The sequence below is a fragment of the Poecilia reticulata genome, linkage group LG14 (assembly GCF_000633615.1).
Source record: "Poecilia reticulata strain Guanapo linkage group LG14, Guppy_female_1.0+MT, whole genome shotgun sequence".
Taxonomy (NCBI): domain Eukaryota; kingdom Metazoa; phylum Chordata; class Actinopteri; order Cyprinodontiformes; family Poeciliidae; genus Poecilia; species Poecilia reticulata.
The window spans coordinates 16322931-16341314 of record NC_024344.1 but is presented as its reverse complement, the minus strand read 5'-3'; the positions used below and the strand labels follow the sequence as shown (position 1 = coordinate 16341314).

At 39.4% G+C, this 18384-nt stretch overlaps 4 protein-coding genes across 5 annotated transcripts in view; 2 read left to right on the top strand and 2 right to left on the bottom strand.

The window, feature by feature from the left end:
- Positions 1-912, bottom strand: part of LOC103476036 (polyubiquitin) — a 6671-nt gene extending 5759 nt beyond the window's left edge. Inside the window, exons 1-2 of one of the 2 annotated variants that reach the window (XM_017308560.1) lie at positions 807-912; positions 33-159 (exon numbers count right to left, since the gene is read on the bottom strand). In XM_017308560.1, the coding sequence (XP_017164049.1) occupies positions 33-149 (117 nt within the window). In that variant the 5' untranslated portion in view covers positions 150-159; positions 807-912. The remainder of the gene's footprint in view (positions 1-32; positions 160-806) is intronic. The other variant, XM_017308561.1, reaches the window with a different exon arrangement.
- Positions 913-1558: 646 nt separating this feature from the next.
- Positions 1559-3946, top strand: cenpv (centromere protein V). The gene is made up of 6 exons (XM_008428065.2): positions 1559-2397; positions 2537-2578; positions 2742-2834; positions 3196-3265; positions 3357-3471; positions 3784-3946. Exons 1-6 carry the CDS (start codon positions 2075-2077, stop codon positions 3921-3923), a joined length of 783 nt encoding a protein of 260 aa, XP_008426287.1. The 5' UTR covers positions 1559-2074; the 3' UTR covers positions 3924-3946.
- Positions 3945-18185, bottom strand: pigl (phosphatidylinositol glycan anchor biosynthesis, class L). Its single transcript, XM_008428069.2, has 7 exons — positions 17898-18185; positions 17282-17381; positions 8749-8839; positions 6841-6908; positions 6085-6116; positions 4503-4636; positions 3945-4281 (listed from the first exon to the last, which is right to left on the bottom strand). Exons 1-7 carry the CDS (start codon positions 18154-18156, stop codon positions 4153-4155), a joined length of 813 nt encoding a protein of 270 aa, XP_008426291.1. The 5' UTR covers positions 18157-18185; the 3' UTR covers positions 3945-4152.
- The window catches only part of ncor1 (nuclear receptor corepressor 1), a 65841-nt gene continuing 65619 nt past the window's right edge, over positions 18163-18384 (top strand). The window contains exon 1 of the mRNA XM_017308555.1: positions 18163-18185. The gene's annotated coding sequence lies outside the window, so the exon portion shown is untranslated. The remainder of the gene's footprint in view (positions 18186-18384) is intronic.

Below are 18384 nucleotides of genomic sequence, written 5' to 3'. Positions count from 1 at the left end.
AGCTGCTTTCCGGCAAAGATCAGCCTCTGCTGGTCAGGGGGGATGCCCTCCTTATCCTGGATCTTGGCCTTGACATTCTCAATGGTGTCGCTGGGCTCCACCTCCAGGGTGATGGTTTTGCCGGTGAGGGTTTTCACAAAGATCTGCATCTTGCACCACCTTTACAAATTAAAAGAAGGGGGAATGGGAATAGAAAAAATAAGTTAAAGTAAATGGCCACAACATGTGAGAGAATAGCCTACAATAAAATGAAATAAAAAAAATGAAAGAAATAAGATATCACATTTTAACTCTCACAATTAGTGAGAATAGTCTACAATAATAAAATAAAAAATAATGACATCAAGATATCAGACCAAAGGAAATTTTTTTTTAATATTATACATGTGCATGTGTGTATATGTATGCATGTGTGGATGTATGCATTAATGTTCTCAAAAATAGGACCGCGCCTTAGCAACCATTAACAGCCCGAGCGCCATTTTGAGCTCATACTCTTTGTTCGTCAGTTCCCCTCTAATGGCCGAAGCCAAAATGTCAAGTCACTGCCATTGCTGGCTAGCACTAAACACCTCTCTAAACAAACAACGGAGAACAAAGTAACGGTAAATTTAATTAAATAGTCCAAAGAGTCTCCGGCCAAAATTAAATCTGTAAACGTTACTATCCTCAACTGACATAATTTTACACTTCGAAAAAGAATGAAAGCAAACAGCAAATATTAAATACTATTATTGTATTCACTTGTAAAAAACGAATACGATGTACACATTATATTTCATAAATTGTACTTAAATGGTACTTACAGCTATCGAAACTGTAATAGTTACTTCTGTAATCGTCTAGCAACGCCGTCTTCTCCTGTTGAAGAAATGCTGCAGTCTGAAGCGCGACACTGTCTTTTATACCGAGCTGAATGTGTCAGAGATTTATATCAGTCCGCATACAAAAGTAGTTCTTAAAACCCTGAAATGAACCCTTTTTATAAAAATATAACTATGTACTGTGATGTTTTTTGAAAGCCTAACGTTTAATTATATTTGATGTTTTAAAAATGTTCTAAAATTTTAAGAAAAACAAATTTTCTTCAGCTGCGGAATGATATCTAAGTGGTAGGGAATGGTCATTCTCCAGAATCTGCCAGAAACGCCACGACAACAAGAACTTTCTCCTCTCTTTTGATTGGATAACAGTGATGTTTGTTTGCCTCGTGATTGGTTGCTGAGTTACAGTAAGTAAAGCATGATGACTAGCATATTTTTCGATAGTTATAAGACATACTTATTTAAGAATCATATGCGGCCCTTTGTTGACGGTTTTTTGGATAGATGTATGGTTTTACGGTGAAATGAGGGTTTCAGCGACCTCGTTTTCGATTAGACGAAGTAAAAGACGACATATCATGTTTTTTTTCCATGAAGTCGAATGACTGCATTTCTCAGACTACAGTAATAACCACATGGACATGACCAGGCAAAATCCCAGATGTATCACCCAACTGATTCCTATTAATATATAAAATATGTTGCCTGTAGCAGTTGTAATAGAGAAGGTATGCCATTTTTAAATATTATACTCAAATTTTACCTTGAAAAATGTTTTGGTGAACGGTAGCAACTCAAAACTAACGCTGAAAAAAAAAACATTTTTATTGTATCTGTTTCGAGGTCATTTTTGTGACAGAGGAACCAAACAAATTATGAAAATAGTAGGATTTAATGATGCACAGTTCGTTTTATGGCAATATTAATGTTATAGTCTAGTTACATCAGGATGTTTTTTTTTATCTGTTTAACTTGAGCTAAAGTATCTTCTCATTTGAATAAATGTCTATTTTTAACATGTATGTGAAAGAGCCTTTTTTCCAAACATACTGACTGCTGGCCAGTAGCTTTAGTGATTTTTATAGAAACATTCATTGACTGGACTATTTGGTTAATATTTTAAGCTTTTTCAAAGCAACAAACACGTCTGCAGCCTGCGTAGAGTCACAGAAACAAATGGAGACATATAAATCATAGAATCAACAAGCAGAGTCCATTTAATTTGACATAATATAAAACAGCAAGCTCAAATGGGGATCTGTAACCTACTTGGTGTCTATTTTTGTGCCACAGACTGGATAACTGACCTGAGAGCATGTATAAATTATGTATTTGGGTCACAGCATTCCCTTAGCCCACCCATCTGGGACCATGTCATAGGACACCGAACTCGTGATCTAACACATCACTGCTTGCCAACATCACGCAGGCTGAGCTGGTTCAACCTCCAAGGAATGTGTTTGTTCAAGTCGGCTGTAGTTTGCCCTTCCCCTTGCTGGAAGCAATTATCAGCTATCTCAACGAGTTTCAGGAAAACAACACATAAGGAAGAACTAGGTCTAGCCCATATACTGTACGTACAATCTAGCTGGCTACTTTTGTAATGATCTGTTCACACATAAAATAACGTATTCAGCAGGTGTGATAAATCTGATCTTGGTGAAAGGTCTTCTATATGATTGTGAAACTTATGAGTGTTGCACTTTGATCAGGCTCACTGTGATTTCCTGGATAGGACGACTGGAATATTCCAGGTAAGCAGGTTTCGCAACAAACACGTCACAAGTTTCTACTGAACTTTGACTAAGTGATGGAGGAAATGGACTACAGTTTACCTGATGTACCTAAAGTAAGGCTAAAGCGACATAGATAATTCATATATTTATGTACGGTTTTGTTTATTTCTCTTATTTTTAGAATGGAGCTTGTGAAACACTCTGGCGGATGCCACTGTGGAGCTGTTAGATTTGAAGTCTGGAGTTCTCCTGACCTCCATGTGTTTCACTGCAAGTGTGTATTCTCAATCACATTTCTTGATGTTTACATTGAGATTAAACGACACACAGGTTGACTCAATTTACTAATTAGATGACTTCTAAATGCTACTTCAGATGCTTTTTAAGGGTATCGTTGCAAAGGGGTGGGGGCAAATAGAAATGCACGTCACATTTTGAAGGTTTGTATTTGTACCAGTTTAGAAAGCCCACGTATCCTCCTCAGCTGTGTTTTACCCTGTGTTGGTCTGTCACACAAAGTTTCAATAAAACACTTTAATGATTATATTTGTACAGTGATAATGGCTGGAAAAGTTCCTAGGACTCTGCTTTCCAGGGAACTGTAAAATATGAATCTAATTGATCAGTTTCTCCAGTTGTAGTGTTTGCACGAAAAAACAAAACCACCATTTTATCGTCCCGAAGAGTTGCTTTACTCTTTTACAGGTAACTGACTTACTTTAAACACGTTAGTGATTACTTAAAATCTGAAAAAGGAGAAAAGGTCTTAATGCTTGTGGTGTCTTCTTTTCTGTAGGGGGTAGACAATCTGACCACCTATACCTTCAACACTCATGTTGCTAAGCACACCTTCTGTAAAACCTGTGGAGTTCAAAGTTTCTACACACCACGATCCAATCCCGATGGATATGGTAAGAACCCAGCCTCAAGTATTGACATGAGATGGTCGCATTACTCTCATGACCTGCTTATCTTATTTCACAACAAGACCGTGTTTACACCAAATGACTCCTCCAGAGTTTACTTCAACAGTATATGTAGAAAACAAAAATCTTGTGATCATAATGGAGGGGTAAATATTGGGAACTGAAAATTCTCTTGAAACTTGACGGTAAACTCGTCTGGTAAAACCAGGTGTTACTGAAATATACCAAACATGAGCGGAGGGTTTTTTTGTTGTTGTTTTTCAGTTCCTATTTTTCAGTTCCTGTTTACTTCCTCAGGCGTTGCTCCACACTGTCTGGATCCAGGAACTGTGCGCAGCGTCATCGTGGAGAAGTTTTGCGGGGAGAAGTGGGAAGAAAGCATGCAAGCTCACAAGAGCATCAAAGACATGTCCAAACCTGAAGGGGACATGCTGTAAAAATAACTGCTGCTACACAACTTTGAAAACTGCTTTTTTTTAATAAACATATGAAAAACAGAACAATAGAAATCTTATTTAGTGTTTTCATACAGTATCCTGGCAACATTCTTTGAGTCTCTTAAACACACAACATGATTCATTAAAACTGTCATCCGCTTTGTTTTTAACAACTGAAATGTGGAAGCTGAAAGGTTAACAATAGGCGCGCCGTCACAAGCTGTAACATTCAGTAGATCTTCAGATTCTTCGGTCCTTGCGGAACGAGCTGGAATGTGTTTGTGAACATGTACCTCGAGAAGGTGATGTAGAGATACCGAAACCACAGAAGCTGAGAGCGATGGCACAGCATGGCAGCCTGTGAGGGACATGTTGAGATTTAACTCGAGACATGACGAGAACATTAGAAAATTACTGATTATGTCTAATATTGTGTCATTTATACTTTTGACAGCTTATTTCATGCTGTAAAATATGCTTTCCTAGTGCATATGCATATCACAAAGCACTAAAAGGGTGTGTGTCTAAAAATACAATGTGACGTGTTTTGTGGGCAAACCTGTTCACCCTAAGGCTTACTTTGGCTTGCTTGTAGCCCTTTGGACCAACAACACAGCGAAGATGTGACGGTAGAAACCAGCTGAAGGGAAGGTCCAGGACGGAGGTGTACTTCCTTAAAAGGCCTACGGTCTCCAGGGCGAACAAAACACACTCTGTGAGCAAACACAAGGGAGACTCAGACAGCTGGTAATGTTAAAAGCTCAGGGTGGATGGTATTTAGGCAGACAACAAGGTCAACCTGCTTTTCAGGTTCTTAAGAGGAGAAGTGTGCCGGTGCTGTACAGCGCTCAAATGATACGTTGTATAGAAGAGCTCAGACTGCTGATGTGGCGCAGACGGTTTCCCCTCACATGCAGCAAGATTAGCTGAGATCCCCTTACAGCCTGATGGCGAGGGTTATCACCAGGTCTAATCGTCAGCTGCTTCACTCTAAGCCAACAGCAGGACGGCTCGTCAGGGTGAAGCAGACGGTGCTTTGTAGAGTTTTATTCTCGTCCTTTGAACCATTTACCACGTAATGACCACGAACATTCAGGGAAATTTTTTATTTTTTTTATCTTTATGTGATAACCAGCACATAGTAGTGTTTAAGTGGAAGGAAAACAACAATTTTCACTCTTTTTCTTAAATAAAAATAAGTAAGCACAGAGGGATATTTACCTTTGGTCATTTTAATGATTGTAGAGTGACTAAATCCAAAGGAACGGCTGACAGGAAGAGAATAGAGATACTGGGCTCACCTGCTTGTGCTCTAACAGAATGTGGAGAATTTCACTGTCAGTCTCTTCCTGGAATAGACAGATTTTCCTGTACGGCAGCGTGGTAGCTAGTTGGTATATGCTGCCCTGAGTCAGTCATAAAGTTACCAGGTCAGGGACCTACTGATTCTGATTTTGACTGGAGCAGATTGGGGTTGTTTTTTGTCTGAAAAGTTGCTAAGTTTGAAACAGTGAAGAAACTACTGTTAACAGCGGACCTGCAGAAGTGACCTGGTGAGCCATCAGTCAGCCTTGTCTCACAGCAGAGCAAAAGGGAACAGTGGATGATTTTCAGATTTTTGTGGCGGTTTCACGTGTTATCGGCAGATCTCCCAGAATTAAGGAAATATAGAAAAACAAGCAAGCAGTTTGTAGTTGTCATGTGACAAAATGTAGAAGATTGAAAGGGACATGAATACTTTTGCAGGATTCTATAACATATATTTCTTCACTCTTCGATCATCTCATTTATATTTAATGTTTTTGTGTACTAAGTAGAACACAAAAGCTTTCATTTTAGTCTTCTAGGAAATTTCCCATCCGGTGGCTCTTTAGAAATGTTTCGAGGAAAACAAAAGTAAAACTAAAAGGCAATGATGCTTCTATGGAAACTTCTGAAAATGACGAGAAGAGGAAGAATCTGAAAGCACACAACTACTGAAGCCAAACTGGCTGCAAGTAAACTGGAGCAGAGAGAAGATTGTTGAACGTGTTTGAACAGAAGAGGGCGCTAAACGCTCATTAAATAGGCAAAGATCAGCCATTCCAGTCTCTGCTGGACTTCCCAGAGCCTTCAGTAAACATGTCAATCTTCTACAAGTTGTCTTTATGTAACACCTTACCTTTAGGCAATTCACCAGTAGAAGCAAGATGTCTGCAAGGGAAAAAAAGAAGGTTTAGTGTTCATATCACAGGAACTTGGATGAGTTGCATTCATGTTGATGGTATTCATGAAAGCCTCCAACTGTGCTGACTTTTTCACACATTTATTCTCCGTAATCTCTTTACAAATGAGCAAAACACTAAGATCCTGAGCGGCGTAAAACTAACACACACTCCCTCTGGGCTCTAGCCTCATGGGAATCATGAGATGGCGTTTTATAGGGCTCACTTTTTAGAACGACAAACTAGGCTTACAGAGAACCGTAACTGTGAAGGTGCAGCTGGTTGCTAGAAAGAGATCCAAGTGCCTTCTAGGGATTGTGATATACTCTTCACAAACACATTTCTTTAAACCAACAGTCTGGCTGGAGGCGGCCTCTCCAAACCGAAGCCGCCCTCCTCTCCCTCCCCTCTTCACCACTTCGGGGGACAGGATTTACGGCCGCTCGCTAGGAGCCAAGCCCAGTGCCTCAGAGGACTCTGTTTGGATGACCTCTCAGCTATGTAACAGACCAATTCTTAAAAATATGATCTCTATGCATGTGTGTTTTTGTGGGGAAGCATTTAGAGGGTTGGCTGTTGTTGTTGTGAGTCCAAATTTCCTGCATTTTCCTGGAAAGACTTTTATGACTGCGGAGCGGACTGCTTTCAGGGTTTTAGCGTTGGCGGTTGCCAGAGTCGTTCTTCTGGCTAGGTCCTTCAGGGCCAGTCCTTACCTGACAGCTTTATAGATGGCTACGTGATTGGCATGACCGCTCACACCTCTTCCGTCAAAGGTCAGCACCTGAAACAACAAAATTGCTCAAGGTTTGGATAAAAAAATAAAGAAAATTGGTGGAGTCCAAGAGTACAGTTAAAGAAACCAAAGCAATAAAAAGAAAAGACGTTGGGGTTAGTGGAAGCATGCTGGTGCCTGACCATGGAGCTGCATGGCAGCTGACAGCCAGATATTTCAGAGTGTTTTTCTGTGCATACTTGAACACCACGGGAGGAAACAAGACAAAAAAAAAAATAAAAAATTAGGTCAAAGGGAGAACAGAAGGCGCATGACTGAAGATGTGAGCGGCTGTGCTCAGGTCTACAGTACCATGACTTTCTCTACAAAGTCTAAACTCTCCTACGCTCATGAATCTACAGACATCATGTAAGACAGAAGAAGGAATATTCAAATTGTTTTCAGATAGTTTTAAATTGTTTCTATAAACAAACATATATGAACAATGCAATACATTGGAAGAACTGTCTGTTGTTGCAGTTACACCTGCGAGTCTTTTGGAGTTTTTGACCATTTCTCCTCTCAATTTGTCCCAAACTTAGTTAGATTGGAGACAGGGCATCTGTGGATCTCGGTCTGGACATTAGACTGTTCTAATAGGGGTAGGCATTTATCGTATCGTTTATTATTGATCGTGATAAGATTTGTTTTTATTGATATCATGACAAATTCCTATTAATCATGGTTAAAAGCCCTCAAAACTCTCCGTATTGTCGGGATACTATGTTTTCCATTGTTTGTTCAATAAGATAAATTTGAAAACATGATTTAAAAAATGTTTTTGCCCTCAGTTCAGTGAAATGACTCCTTTAGAATCCCAAATGTCATGTGACCTTTTAGTGCATATTCCCATCAATTTTTTAAGGTTTTTTGGCTCTAGTGTCCTTTATTTCAAAGTGCTAAAGCAGAAAAGTAGGTAAAGAGAGAGAGAGAGAAGACATGCGACAAAGGTCACCAGGCTGGGAATCAAACCTGCAACAGCCGGGTCGATGAGTAAGGCCTCCTTATGTGGGTTGTGCTTAACCTCTGCACCACCCCAGCACCCCATATTCCCATCAATTCTGACCAATTTTCCTGACCCAGCTGAAGAAAGCCTTGCGACTGCATGACGCTGCCACCATTATGTTTCACTGTGGGGTTTGGTGTGTTCAGGGTTCTTCAGAGATGGCTATTGTTGCAAGTCCAAATTTTGGGCTTTTCGTTACTGTTGAGGTCATAAATAATGAGCAAGACATACATTTTGACTGCATAACAAGAGAACAACAATGCATTAGGCTGAAGAAGCAATATTACCACTTTTGGATTTTCAGAACAGATGTTTCTTTCTGTGTGACTAACATGAGTCTTTTGCCCACTTTTGGGCTGCATTTTTCAACAGCTGGGCTCGACAGGATAGGAGGAGACGGTGTGTTTGTTTGTCTACTTTAGTCAAGGGAGCCTGATTGCACTTCCACAATCTTACAAAAAAGAGCTTGTTCTCCTGCTCCCGTGTTTTTTGGTTGGGGGTAATTCCGATTTAAGCTCTTGTTGATATAAACCAGATGTGTGGAAAAAGCAGAATATGATTCTAAATTTACTGCATTCCCATTAGCTAATAGCACGGAACTGTGCTGGTGGCCGATAAGAATCTATGTGTAAACAGATTTCAACTTTCTGCTGCAGCAGAGGCCATTTCCTCTGCTTTTCCAGGGCTAAAAATGCAAAGTGGGCAGGGCTAAGAGGGATTATTACACACGCCGCAGTCAAACGGGGATAATGAATTGGGCAACTGGGGCGCCAAAACACATGTATAAGAAACTTTAAATAACAAAGGGGAAATTATAAGAGCTTTACTCAGAGGTGAACCTACCATGTTGATGCAGTGATCTGTAATGTGCCTCAGTACTGCAGAGGAGACTAATGAGACGCTCCATTCGGCTTTGGGATCATCTGGAAGTTTTCTGTAGTGGGCCAAAAAAAGAAAGGAGGAGACTTTGATTATCAACAAGATCAAACACATGACCGCCTTCCTGTTTTGCAAAAAAAAAAAAAAAAAAAGGGTCAAATCTGGCTTTTATGGAAGCCAGATAAGAAGAAAGATATTGTGTTAAAGCCTATACTGAATGCGTCATTTGGAACTGTGAAAAATGCAGGAAAAGACTGAAAAGGTGCTTCACTTTTCAGTAGAACAATGGCACTAAACATACAGCCAGATATATATATATATATATATATATATATATATATACACACACACACGTGTTAAAATGGCCTAGTCAAAAGTCCAGACCTTAGTCCAATTGAGGATTTGTGGTAAGATGTAAAAATTGGCTTGCAGTTATCAATGCATCCAAAAATGTGTTTTAATATTATTTTCGAAGTAGTTTAAATGTAATATATTCATCCCTTTCGAAACATAAATCCACATTTATGATCTACTTATTAATGTAGAATTTCCGTATTAAACAATCTGCTCGTGTGTCATTATAATGAATAAGTTAGCACCTGTTATCCACTCCTTTGTTGCACTAAATATGTATTTTTTTGCTTTAGAAAGATAATTTGTCATAACATTTTTAAGCCATTCTCTAAATCCACATTTAAAACCTTTAATCTAAATTCTAAATAGTAAAGTTGTTAGAATATTAGGTACTATTACTAGGAAAAGTTTAGTAAGTAAATGACTGTTAAATATCTGACTGAAGGAAACAGGAAGTACTTTTATTTTGATATTTTTTTATATTTTTAGCCTGAAGTGTCCTTCTGTTAGCATCTAGCTTAAGACCGAGTGAATGTCTGGTGAGTTTTTTGTATTCTGTTGTATTAAATACAAAATCATTTCATACAATATTCAGTTGGAGAGACATTTATGTAGTGATTATTGTGAAGCTACAGCTAACATAAACATCCCATAATCCACCAATGTCACTGGCTAATAATAAAGCGCATTCTTTCACTGTAAAAACCAGGCTGCAGTCTGAAATGCATCTCAGAACAGAAGTCCCATTTCAAGTGTGAAGTCTTTTATTTTTGCAACTTCAACAATACGGCAAGTTATTTCGGTCCAAAGCTCGATCTTCTTTCTTTAACAGTGCTTTAGAAAGTGAGCTTTTGTTAGGTGCAAAAATGGCCGAGTACTGAAGAGTTCAAAGGTTAAGGGTCGATAGCCCAGTAGCTACTCCTTCATCTGAAACTGCAGCCTGGAGGCGACACAAAGCACAAATCAAACATCAAGGTTGGCCAACCCACCCTGCTGACCTACTAAACATTCACAAATTCCCCGTTTTTGCTGCTGAGATACAACGCTGAGTATCGATCTCCTGTGTTTCCCAACATCCTAAACTCAAGAGGGAAAAATAAAACACACGCACACATACCTCCCCCCCCCCACCCCCCAACACACACACCCACACACACACAAATAAGAGCAAAGGGGCTTCAAATCTGCTTAGCGATGAATTTGTCTTGACACGGTTCACAGCAAAAACCCAGAGGCTTGAATCAAAAATGGAGCGAATGCTGTTTTCACTTCTCTGCTTTCAGCTGATAAAAACCACAAAAGGTTGCTGACATCTGCAAGGAAGAGTGTAGCTGTAAACTTTTAAAAGATAAGGAGAAGGTTTTAGTGCTGAGGTTATTGCGTACATTGCCAAAGATTTGCCATGTTAGGCCAGAGTTTGAAACATAACAAAAATGAAAACGTTTGGGCTACAAATGACATTCTATGTTTACTTGGGGAAGTTGTTAAAGAATAAAAACAATTAAATATATAATATCTGGTGTGAGCTGCAGCCTTGCTTGCTGGTGAGCTGCAGGGGTGGCCTTGTGTCAGCAGTTGTCTCCCTGTCTTTTGTTGCTAACAAAGAGCCAGGACAGTGGAGGTCGCAGAGGGAAGTGATGGATTAGAACACATTTCTATTGGCTGCCGGGGCCATGGGGGGTCAGGCGTTGGGGGAAGGGGGGCTATGAATGCCACAGCGAGGAGCAATGAGGGTTCATAGATAGTTTAAAACTGTCCATCATGGACTGAATGCAATGCCCTGACAATTTGATACCAGTGACCTACTAATAATGAGGCCTGGGCATCAGGTTATGTCTGCTTTTGTCCAACCTGAAACTAAATGAAAGCAAATAAATAGGAGCACCCTGAACCTACAAACCAAGCTCCTTCGCAAAAGTTTTCACACCACTCACATCTTGTCACATTACATCCACAAACCTCAACGGGTTTTATTCAGATATTACGCGGCAGACCAACACAAGCTAGCACTTAGCTGGGAAATGAGAGGTTGTGTTTTGACAAATAAAACCCTTGAAGCTGATAATAAAGTCTGAGAGTTTATACAAATTTATAAAAATGTAATTAAATAATTGAATTGTGAAACCTCAAATAAGCTATAAAATGGCTACAGGTACTTTTTTTTTTTTTTACTTTGCATGGTAACACAAAATAATTAAACGTTGGCTAATGCAGCCCAACTTTGAAAAAAATCCTACACTTTAATGATAGAAAATATTTTCAAAATCAACTCAAATAATGTCACTGGAAATACTTAAAATTATACCGAGCAATTTCATTAGGCTACCGTGAACGTAAATGTATATTTTTTGTTGAAAAATAAACACTTACGCCCCTACCTTTTTGGTTTCAGAGCAATGATTGTCTTGTCTGATGCTTGGAGTTCACTCATATGCATTTAAGATTGGCAACATTTTCAGAGCGCACCACAAATAGCTATGAACGGATTATCTCACCCGAGCAGTGTTACTTTTCGCTGAATCTTTTGAGAAATGTTCACGCTTAGGGTCTGGCTTTATCCCCTAACCCAGGCGTGGGCAACTCCAGGTCTCGAGGGCCGGTCTCCTGCAACTTTTTGATGTGTCTCTACTTCAACACACCTGAGTCAAATAATAAGGTCATTAGCAGGACTCTGGAGAACCTGCCTGCACTGAGGAGGTGATTCAGCTATTGGATCCATGAGTGTTCTACCAGGGAGACATCTAAGAGTTGCAGGACACCGGCCCTCGAGGACCAGGATTGCCCACCCATGCCCTAACCCTTTCTTCAACTTCTTCACAACTTTCTACCTGTCTGCGTTGTTCCTTGATCTCCATGATGCTCTGTGTTTGCTATCCTTCTTTAATAAACCTTTATGGCCTTCAGAGAACATCTGAATTTATAGTCAAATTTAATTACATGAATTTAGAACATTTTCTACCTAATACACCTAACTTTCTATATTATTTAGGGGTAAAGAAAATACACAAAACAGTTGTCAGATTTCAATTTTGAATAAATTATATATATATATATATATATATATATGACGCCCCCTTCATAATTTTTTTTGCCAATTTTGTGTTGGTTCTTTATATAAAATCTCAACAAAATGCACCCAAGTTTGCATCTGTGACTTGACAGAAAGGAAAAAAAGTTCAAACTTAAGCTAATGAATAATTAAGGATGTAGCCAAAGCAAATAACGGTTTTGATCATTTAAATGAGACAGACAGATAGATAGATAGGAACAAGATCCACCTGACCTTTCTCCTGCCGGATGCAGGCTGTCGGCTTCACTATGGCAACAGGACGAACTGTCCTAAAGTAACCTCGCCAGATCCTCTTTGCAGCTTTGCATGCAGATGCCTAATTGCTTGCAGGCATCTGTAGGCAGTTGTTGAACTCTGGCCCAGTAAAAGGATTCTGTGTGTGTATGTGTGGTGGCGTGTGTGTGTGTGTGTTAGAGAGGGCTTGTTTTGTCTGGTCACATGGACTACAGGCCTGTGAAACTGCCAGACTTCTGTCCACGCGGTCAGATAATATGTCCTGCTGGGAACAGCCGAGATGCCACTGCACGCTGACAGAACAGCCACAATAAGCCACTGTAACAAGGAGGCTGCGGCTGCTACGGCAACTGACACATGTTGTTTCATTATTTACATGGCACTCGTGGCCTGCAGGTTTTACCACTCTTCACACATGTCCAATAAATAGCTATGGGATTAGTGCCGTAGTTTTGACAGGAAGTTTCTACATGTCACCATTCATGCGTGAAGAAGCATGGATGTGATGCTTAACAGCTGTTATTTATCAATCAATCAACCAACGAATCAATCAATCAATCAAACTAACTAACCAATCACTCTTATTTCAACAGCACAATTCAGCAACAAGGCAGTTCAAAATGCTTTACATCATAAAAACACAAAAATAAAAAGTCATAAAGAACAGTCAACAATTGTGAAACCAGTGTCAAATATTACATTCTGACCAGTGAGATCATCAAAATCATCAACACATAAATGGCATGTTGGTCAATGTGCCATTTATTATGGTTCAAAAGAAATGCTAAACAGGTGGGTTTTTATAGCCTTGATTTAAAGGAACTCAGTTTTCAGCTGTTTTACAGTTTTGCAGATTTGTGGTGCACAGAAGCTGAATGCCGAATCTCCATGTTTGTTTTTGGTTCTGGGGATGCAGAGCAGACCAGAACCAGAAAACCCCACATGTTACTTTTGTCCTCTCCAATGAGAAGTCACCTATTGACAAAAATAAATCCCTATTCTTTATGTAAGATTTGAAACAAATGAGTACCAGACTGCAGAGTCCTTCCCAGCTCATATGGGCAGTTGCTCAGGGCGGTACTAAAAAGAGGGAGGGATTCAGACGAGTGCCAGATGAAAAAATTATAACTTGCATGTCAGTTGTGCCCTAAACAAATTTACACATGTTCAGCTCCTTTGTTTTTAGTTGTCACCCACTACCAGGTGAGTATAAATCAGCTTTGGTTATTTTTAACACTGATCAGTGTATATTTAAACCTGGCAGTTCATGACAGGCGTCTTCTTTTTTTTTTTTTTTTATTGCAGCAAAACATCATGCTTGATGTTTATATCACTGCAGATATAAACATATCCTACTGAAAACCACAGCGTCCAGTTTTTGATTTGCTAGCGAGAGAAAATTTGAAGAATAGCAGTAGTCAGAGTCAGAGACGGGCATTGATAGAAGTTCAGTCTGATGGACAATGCGACGGTGGGGCAGCGGGATTTACACAGCGAGCAGCTACAATCGAGTCCAGGGAGCAGGCAGAGGTCACTCACAGGCAAGCAAGGAGGCACCAGAGCGTGCTCAGATCGAATTTGATCGCAGAGACCCCGGTGCGCCGCTGGCCTCCCCCAACCCTCATGCTGTCAACACAGCTGTCCCATCGCCATTAAACTGCTATACTGAAACGGAACTCCAATGTTATTCCTGTCGCGTCGAAGAAATGATCTGTATTTGCATGAGAGCTTGTCTGACTAAGATCTGTCGTCATGTAACCGCACTTACTCCTCCCTCATCAACAACGCAGCGCAGCACAGAGGACAGCTAGGGCTTCCACTGTTGTGCTGCAGCAGCTGTCTGAGTTAGTGTCTCCATAACAAATACAGGTGGAGTCACCCGTTTGATCTACAGAGACTTTAAAAAGTATTCACACCAGCTTAATCTTGTTATTTTTACATTTTGCCATGCAACAACAGCACACGTCAATGTATTTTACCAGTGCAAAGTGGTAGTTAGGTATAAAGTAGAAGGAAATTATTCACACTTTCCTTTTTATTTTAACAAACAAAAACATTTCAACCCATATTTACTATAGTAACTACTAAATAAAATCTAGTACAACCAACCAAAAGATAACATTAATCAGAGATGAACCCAAGTGGCCCATGGTGACTTTAGAGGAGCTGCAGAGAACCAAAGCTCATCTTCTTTGACAAATGTGTTTTACAGCTTCTATTTTTTTTCAGGTCAATTTAGAGAAGGAAATATGGAAATAAAAGCCAGTTTATTACAATATATTCTGTCATTTGTCATTTTTTTAAGGAAAAAAAAGTGAGGAAAAAAATTTGGTATTTTCACAACTTGTAGATTTTGTTTTTAAACCATAGTACACAGCCGATGAAATGAAGCCACCACAGCAACTTCTTGACATACAAACAAAACTTTGTGGAGACCGAGAAGTAAATGTGCGCTTCAGCCTGATCACGTCGCCCCCACTTTGAAACAGGTCAACAGCATGCATCATCATGCTGTGGGGATGCTTTTCTGTTGCAGAAAACTTGACCAATCTTGTTATTGCACAGATTCCGAAAAGATTTTAAATTGTCCTTTACGTGGATAAAGAACCAGCCCAAATATATGACCTCATTACAGTTAAAGCTACAACCCCAAACTTACCAGTTCAACTCTAACGATCAATGTGGACTAAAGGTTACCCTGTCCTCTCTCCGTCTTTGGACAGAACAAAATGAACAGCAAAGGAAAAACAAGAGCATACTTGAACTGGCGAGCGAGATCGGGAGCGAAGCCAAAGTGTGGCTGGCCGTGTGCAGACACAAGCAGAGAAAAACAGTTCGCAATGACCTACATTAGCAGCGCTTAGTGTGTCGCTACAATGTATCTAACAGTCCTTGGCGGTTGGCTTCAGCAGACGTGGACGTGGGGAGGAGGAAGGGGGACCAGTTGGTGGCGAGTGAGCGGGCGCCTCAAAGTGCTGATTAGGTGTGTGTGTTTAGGTGTGTGTTTCAGGCAAACAAGGGAATACAAGGAAAGGGGGAAACGAGCCACCCTCCGGGTCAGCAGAAGTGCAGACAGTTCGGAGAACAAAGTTCAGCTGTATTCTGTGAGCAAAAAGATGGTAAAATGGTGGGGTCTGAGCAAGAGTGCTGAAGCAAGCACACACACGCACACACACACGCGCACGCAGACACACACAGTTGTTCTTTGGGGCAGACAGTCTGGGCATGCTGCCAGCTCATTACAGGGAGTTCCAGGTGAGTGTCAGAGTTCATCCAGCTCTCCTGGTGAGCCAACATGCCGGGACTCACATGGAGACAGCTCAGAGCTTCTGAGAAACTCCAAACATTTAAAAGTCAGGCTGAAGATTTTATCCACATTAAACAGAGAGAGAGAGAAAAATTCTCTTTCACAAGAGAATTACTGTTTCAAACTTGACATGAAAAAAATATGTTATGCTTTAAGCTCACTTTTTAAACTTGCTTTACAATATTTAGCAAAAATGTACAAATAAAAATATATTTTGTTACATACAGGAAGTAGAAGAATGTATAGATTAATGGGTGTTGGGATTTTTTAGGGGATTTTTTTTTTTTTTTGGTGAATCTGGTGTCCCATAGGGCAGACTTATCAACCTCCTTACATAATACATCAGCTCAGACTGAATGAGGTCACTTGCAGGCAGAATGCCAGGATGTGATTTGTGGATTTGTGGTCAGCGCTTTGTGTTTTGACAGACGCTGGCTTAAAGGAGAGAATCTGATGCTTTCCAAGACGCAGACATGCTAAGAAGCTAAGCAATGAGCTAAATAAAGAACATCCATCCATTTATACATATCTTCAATCAGGTTGGGTATCTGGGAAATCTAGCACTGAAACCAAGGCATGCCTCTCGTCAGCTTGTTTTTAGGGATCCCAAAGCATTCTAATTCTGCCGAGCAATCTTCCTCCCGGTAAGAAATCCCCCAGAAAGCCCCGCCACCTTACGGAGACCATAATAGTGGGTTAGAATATAAAAAGAACATTTAATCAGCACATTTACCTTACTTAAGCAGATTCCCCTATTTCTATATTTTTTATTAGTTTTAATAATATTCTGAAATTTTTAGTAAATTTTTGGTAGCCATTTATTTACTGTTTAACTTGTGTTTTTAATGTTGTAAAGTGTCCTTGGGTGTTTTGAAAGGCATTGTCATATCAAATGTATTATTATTATTATTATTATTATTATTATTATTAAAACATTTACTTGAAATTGCTTGTACAATAATCTGTACCAGAGGGGTGTCTGAAGAATAGCCCAAGGTGACATGTGACGCTCTGGATGATTTTAGAAGTCTAGATAAAGCAAATTTGGCCCCTCAGCAGTCTATCTTGATGAACATAGACACATGTTTTTTATTTTAATCAAAATCAAAATAAATAAAAAGTGTTATTGTGTCACTGAAATATAAATGTAAATGAATAAAAAAACATGTTTAGAAATTCAGATTTTTATTAAATTTTCTTTTTAAGATAAATTTCATTTTTATCCATCGCTGTAAAATGATTAAATCAGTATTAATATTATTATTATGTGTCAATTAATACAAATAGCCCCCAAGCTAATAGGAAGTCAGGAATAACTAAATGCAGCTCTTGACACTGATCAGACTAGAAACAAAGAATGTAAGTTTGCCATTAGTAATTTTGTTTTTAAAAAATCCTTAATAAGCTTTCCCCCATCAAATAACAGTGTTCAAGTAAGTTAATCAGGTTCATAATGCAAAACAGACAACGTTGATTTACCAGTGTGAAAGCAGTTATCTATGAGTTGCATGTTGTTGCAAACCTGTGCTTACTCATGGTTTATGACGGTGACTCTGGAGGCTGGTATCCCCAACACAGCACAGCTTCTGAGAAGTTCTTCTCTGCGCTGAGATCCCTGATGATAGTAGTTCCCTGTCAACAAAAATTGCAGAAAAAGTTGAGTCCACTGGTTTATCAAAAATAAAAAAGTATAACTCGCCCGTATAAAGTTTACAAAACATCTATACGATACTACTGAACGATAGTATTGTCAATTTAATTAGGTCTGATTAAAATATAGTGCCGATTAGCTTTCCATTATTCAACAAACCGTCCCCTTGCCTCAAAAATTAAGTTACTGAACATAAGCGGATACCAGTTTTCTATGGCTTTTACATCCTACTTAATTATTACCTCACCTTGAAGATGAGGTTAATATGTTTTCAACCTGAAGGTGACTTTTTCTATAGCTTCAATCTTAAAGGTGATGCTTTGTCTATCTTTAACCTTTGTGTCTTTTGGCTAAGGTGATTTACTTCAGTCTAAACCCGAACGGGTGGATAAAACTGAAACCAAACATTCTAGATGAAATACGTAGCCAATTTTCCCTTAACTTTAAACTGCCTTGCTGTTATTATCAATGCGAATCAGTGTTTTGTCTTCTCATACCTTCAGACAAGCACAGCAGGTGTACGCTGGCATTTAATTCAACTAGCCGTATGATCGTTGGGGCGAAGAACATGCATTCATCGTCCGGGTGCGCAGTAACAACCAGAGCTCTGACGTCAGCGCCAACTGTTTTTCTTTCTGACGAAACGTTGAAGGTACGTTTCAGCGAGCTCCTCAAAGCGTGCCATTGTCGATTATAAATGTATTTTATACACACTAAATAGGATAAAACAGCGAAGAGGACCAGGTAAACATACATTATTTTGACCGTCCCCGTAAACAGTCCGTGTAAGTACATAATTCCTAGCCGTCAATGGTTCCGAGTGTAAAAAAAGAATGAAAAATGCATGCATTTTACGGTTGTTTAAAAAACTCGTCTGTCAGCAAAAGTAACCATATACTACACTTGTCGCTATTTTTTTAAATTCACAATTAGAATTACTTTCGCATTTTACTTAACAAAAGCCTGAACAACTTTAAGAATAAA

What these genes read in the sequence shown, in the direction of transcription:
- cenpv (XM_008428065.2), top strand. Translation starts at nt 2,075, where the DNA reads ATGGGGATCTGTAACCTACTTGGTGTCTATTTTTGTGCCACAGACTGG. An exon ending in CTCCATGTGTTTCACTGCAA is followed by an intron (nt 2,835 to 3,195) that starts GTGTGTATTCTC and finishes CAGTTTCTCCAG; the next exon opens with TTGTAGTGTTTGCACGAAAA. An exon ending in ATCCAATCCCGATGGATATG is followed by an intron (nt 3,472 to 3,783) that starts GTAAGAACCCAG and finishes TTACTTCCTCAG; the next exon opens with GCGTTGCTCCACACTGTCTG.
- pigl (XM_008428069.2), bottom strand. Translation starts at nt 18,156, where the DNA reads ATGTATGTTTACCTGGTCCTCTTCGCTGTTTTATCCTATTTAGTGTGT. An exon ending in CAGATCACTGCATCAACATG is followed by an intron (nt 6,909 to 8,748) that starts GTAGGTTCACCT and finishes TTGTTGTTTCAG; the next exon opens with GTGCTGACCTTTGACGGAAG. An exon ending in TACTGGTGAATTGCCTAAAG is followed by an intron (nt 4,637 to 6,084) that starts GTAAGGTGTTAC and finishes GTTTGCTCACAG; the next exon opens with AGTGTGTTTTGTTCGCCCTG.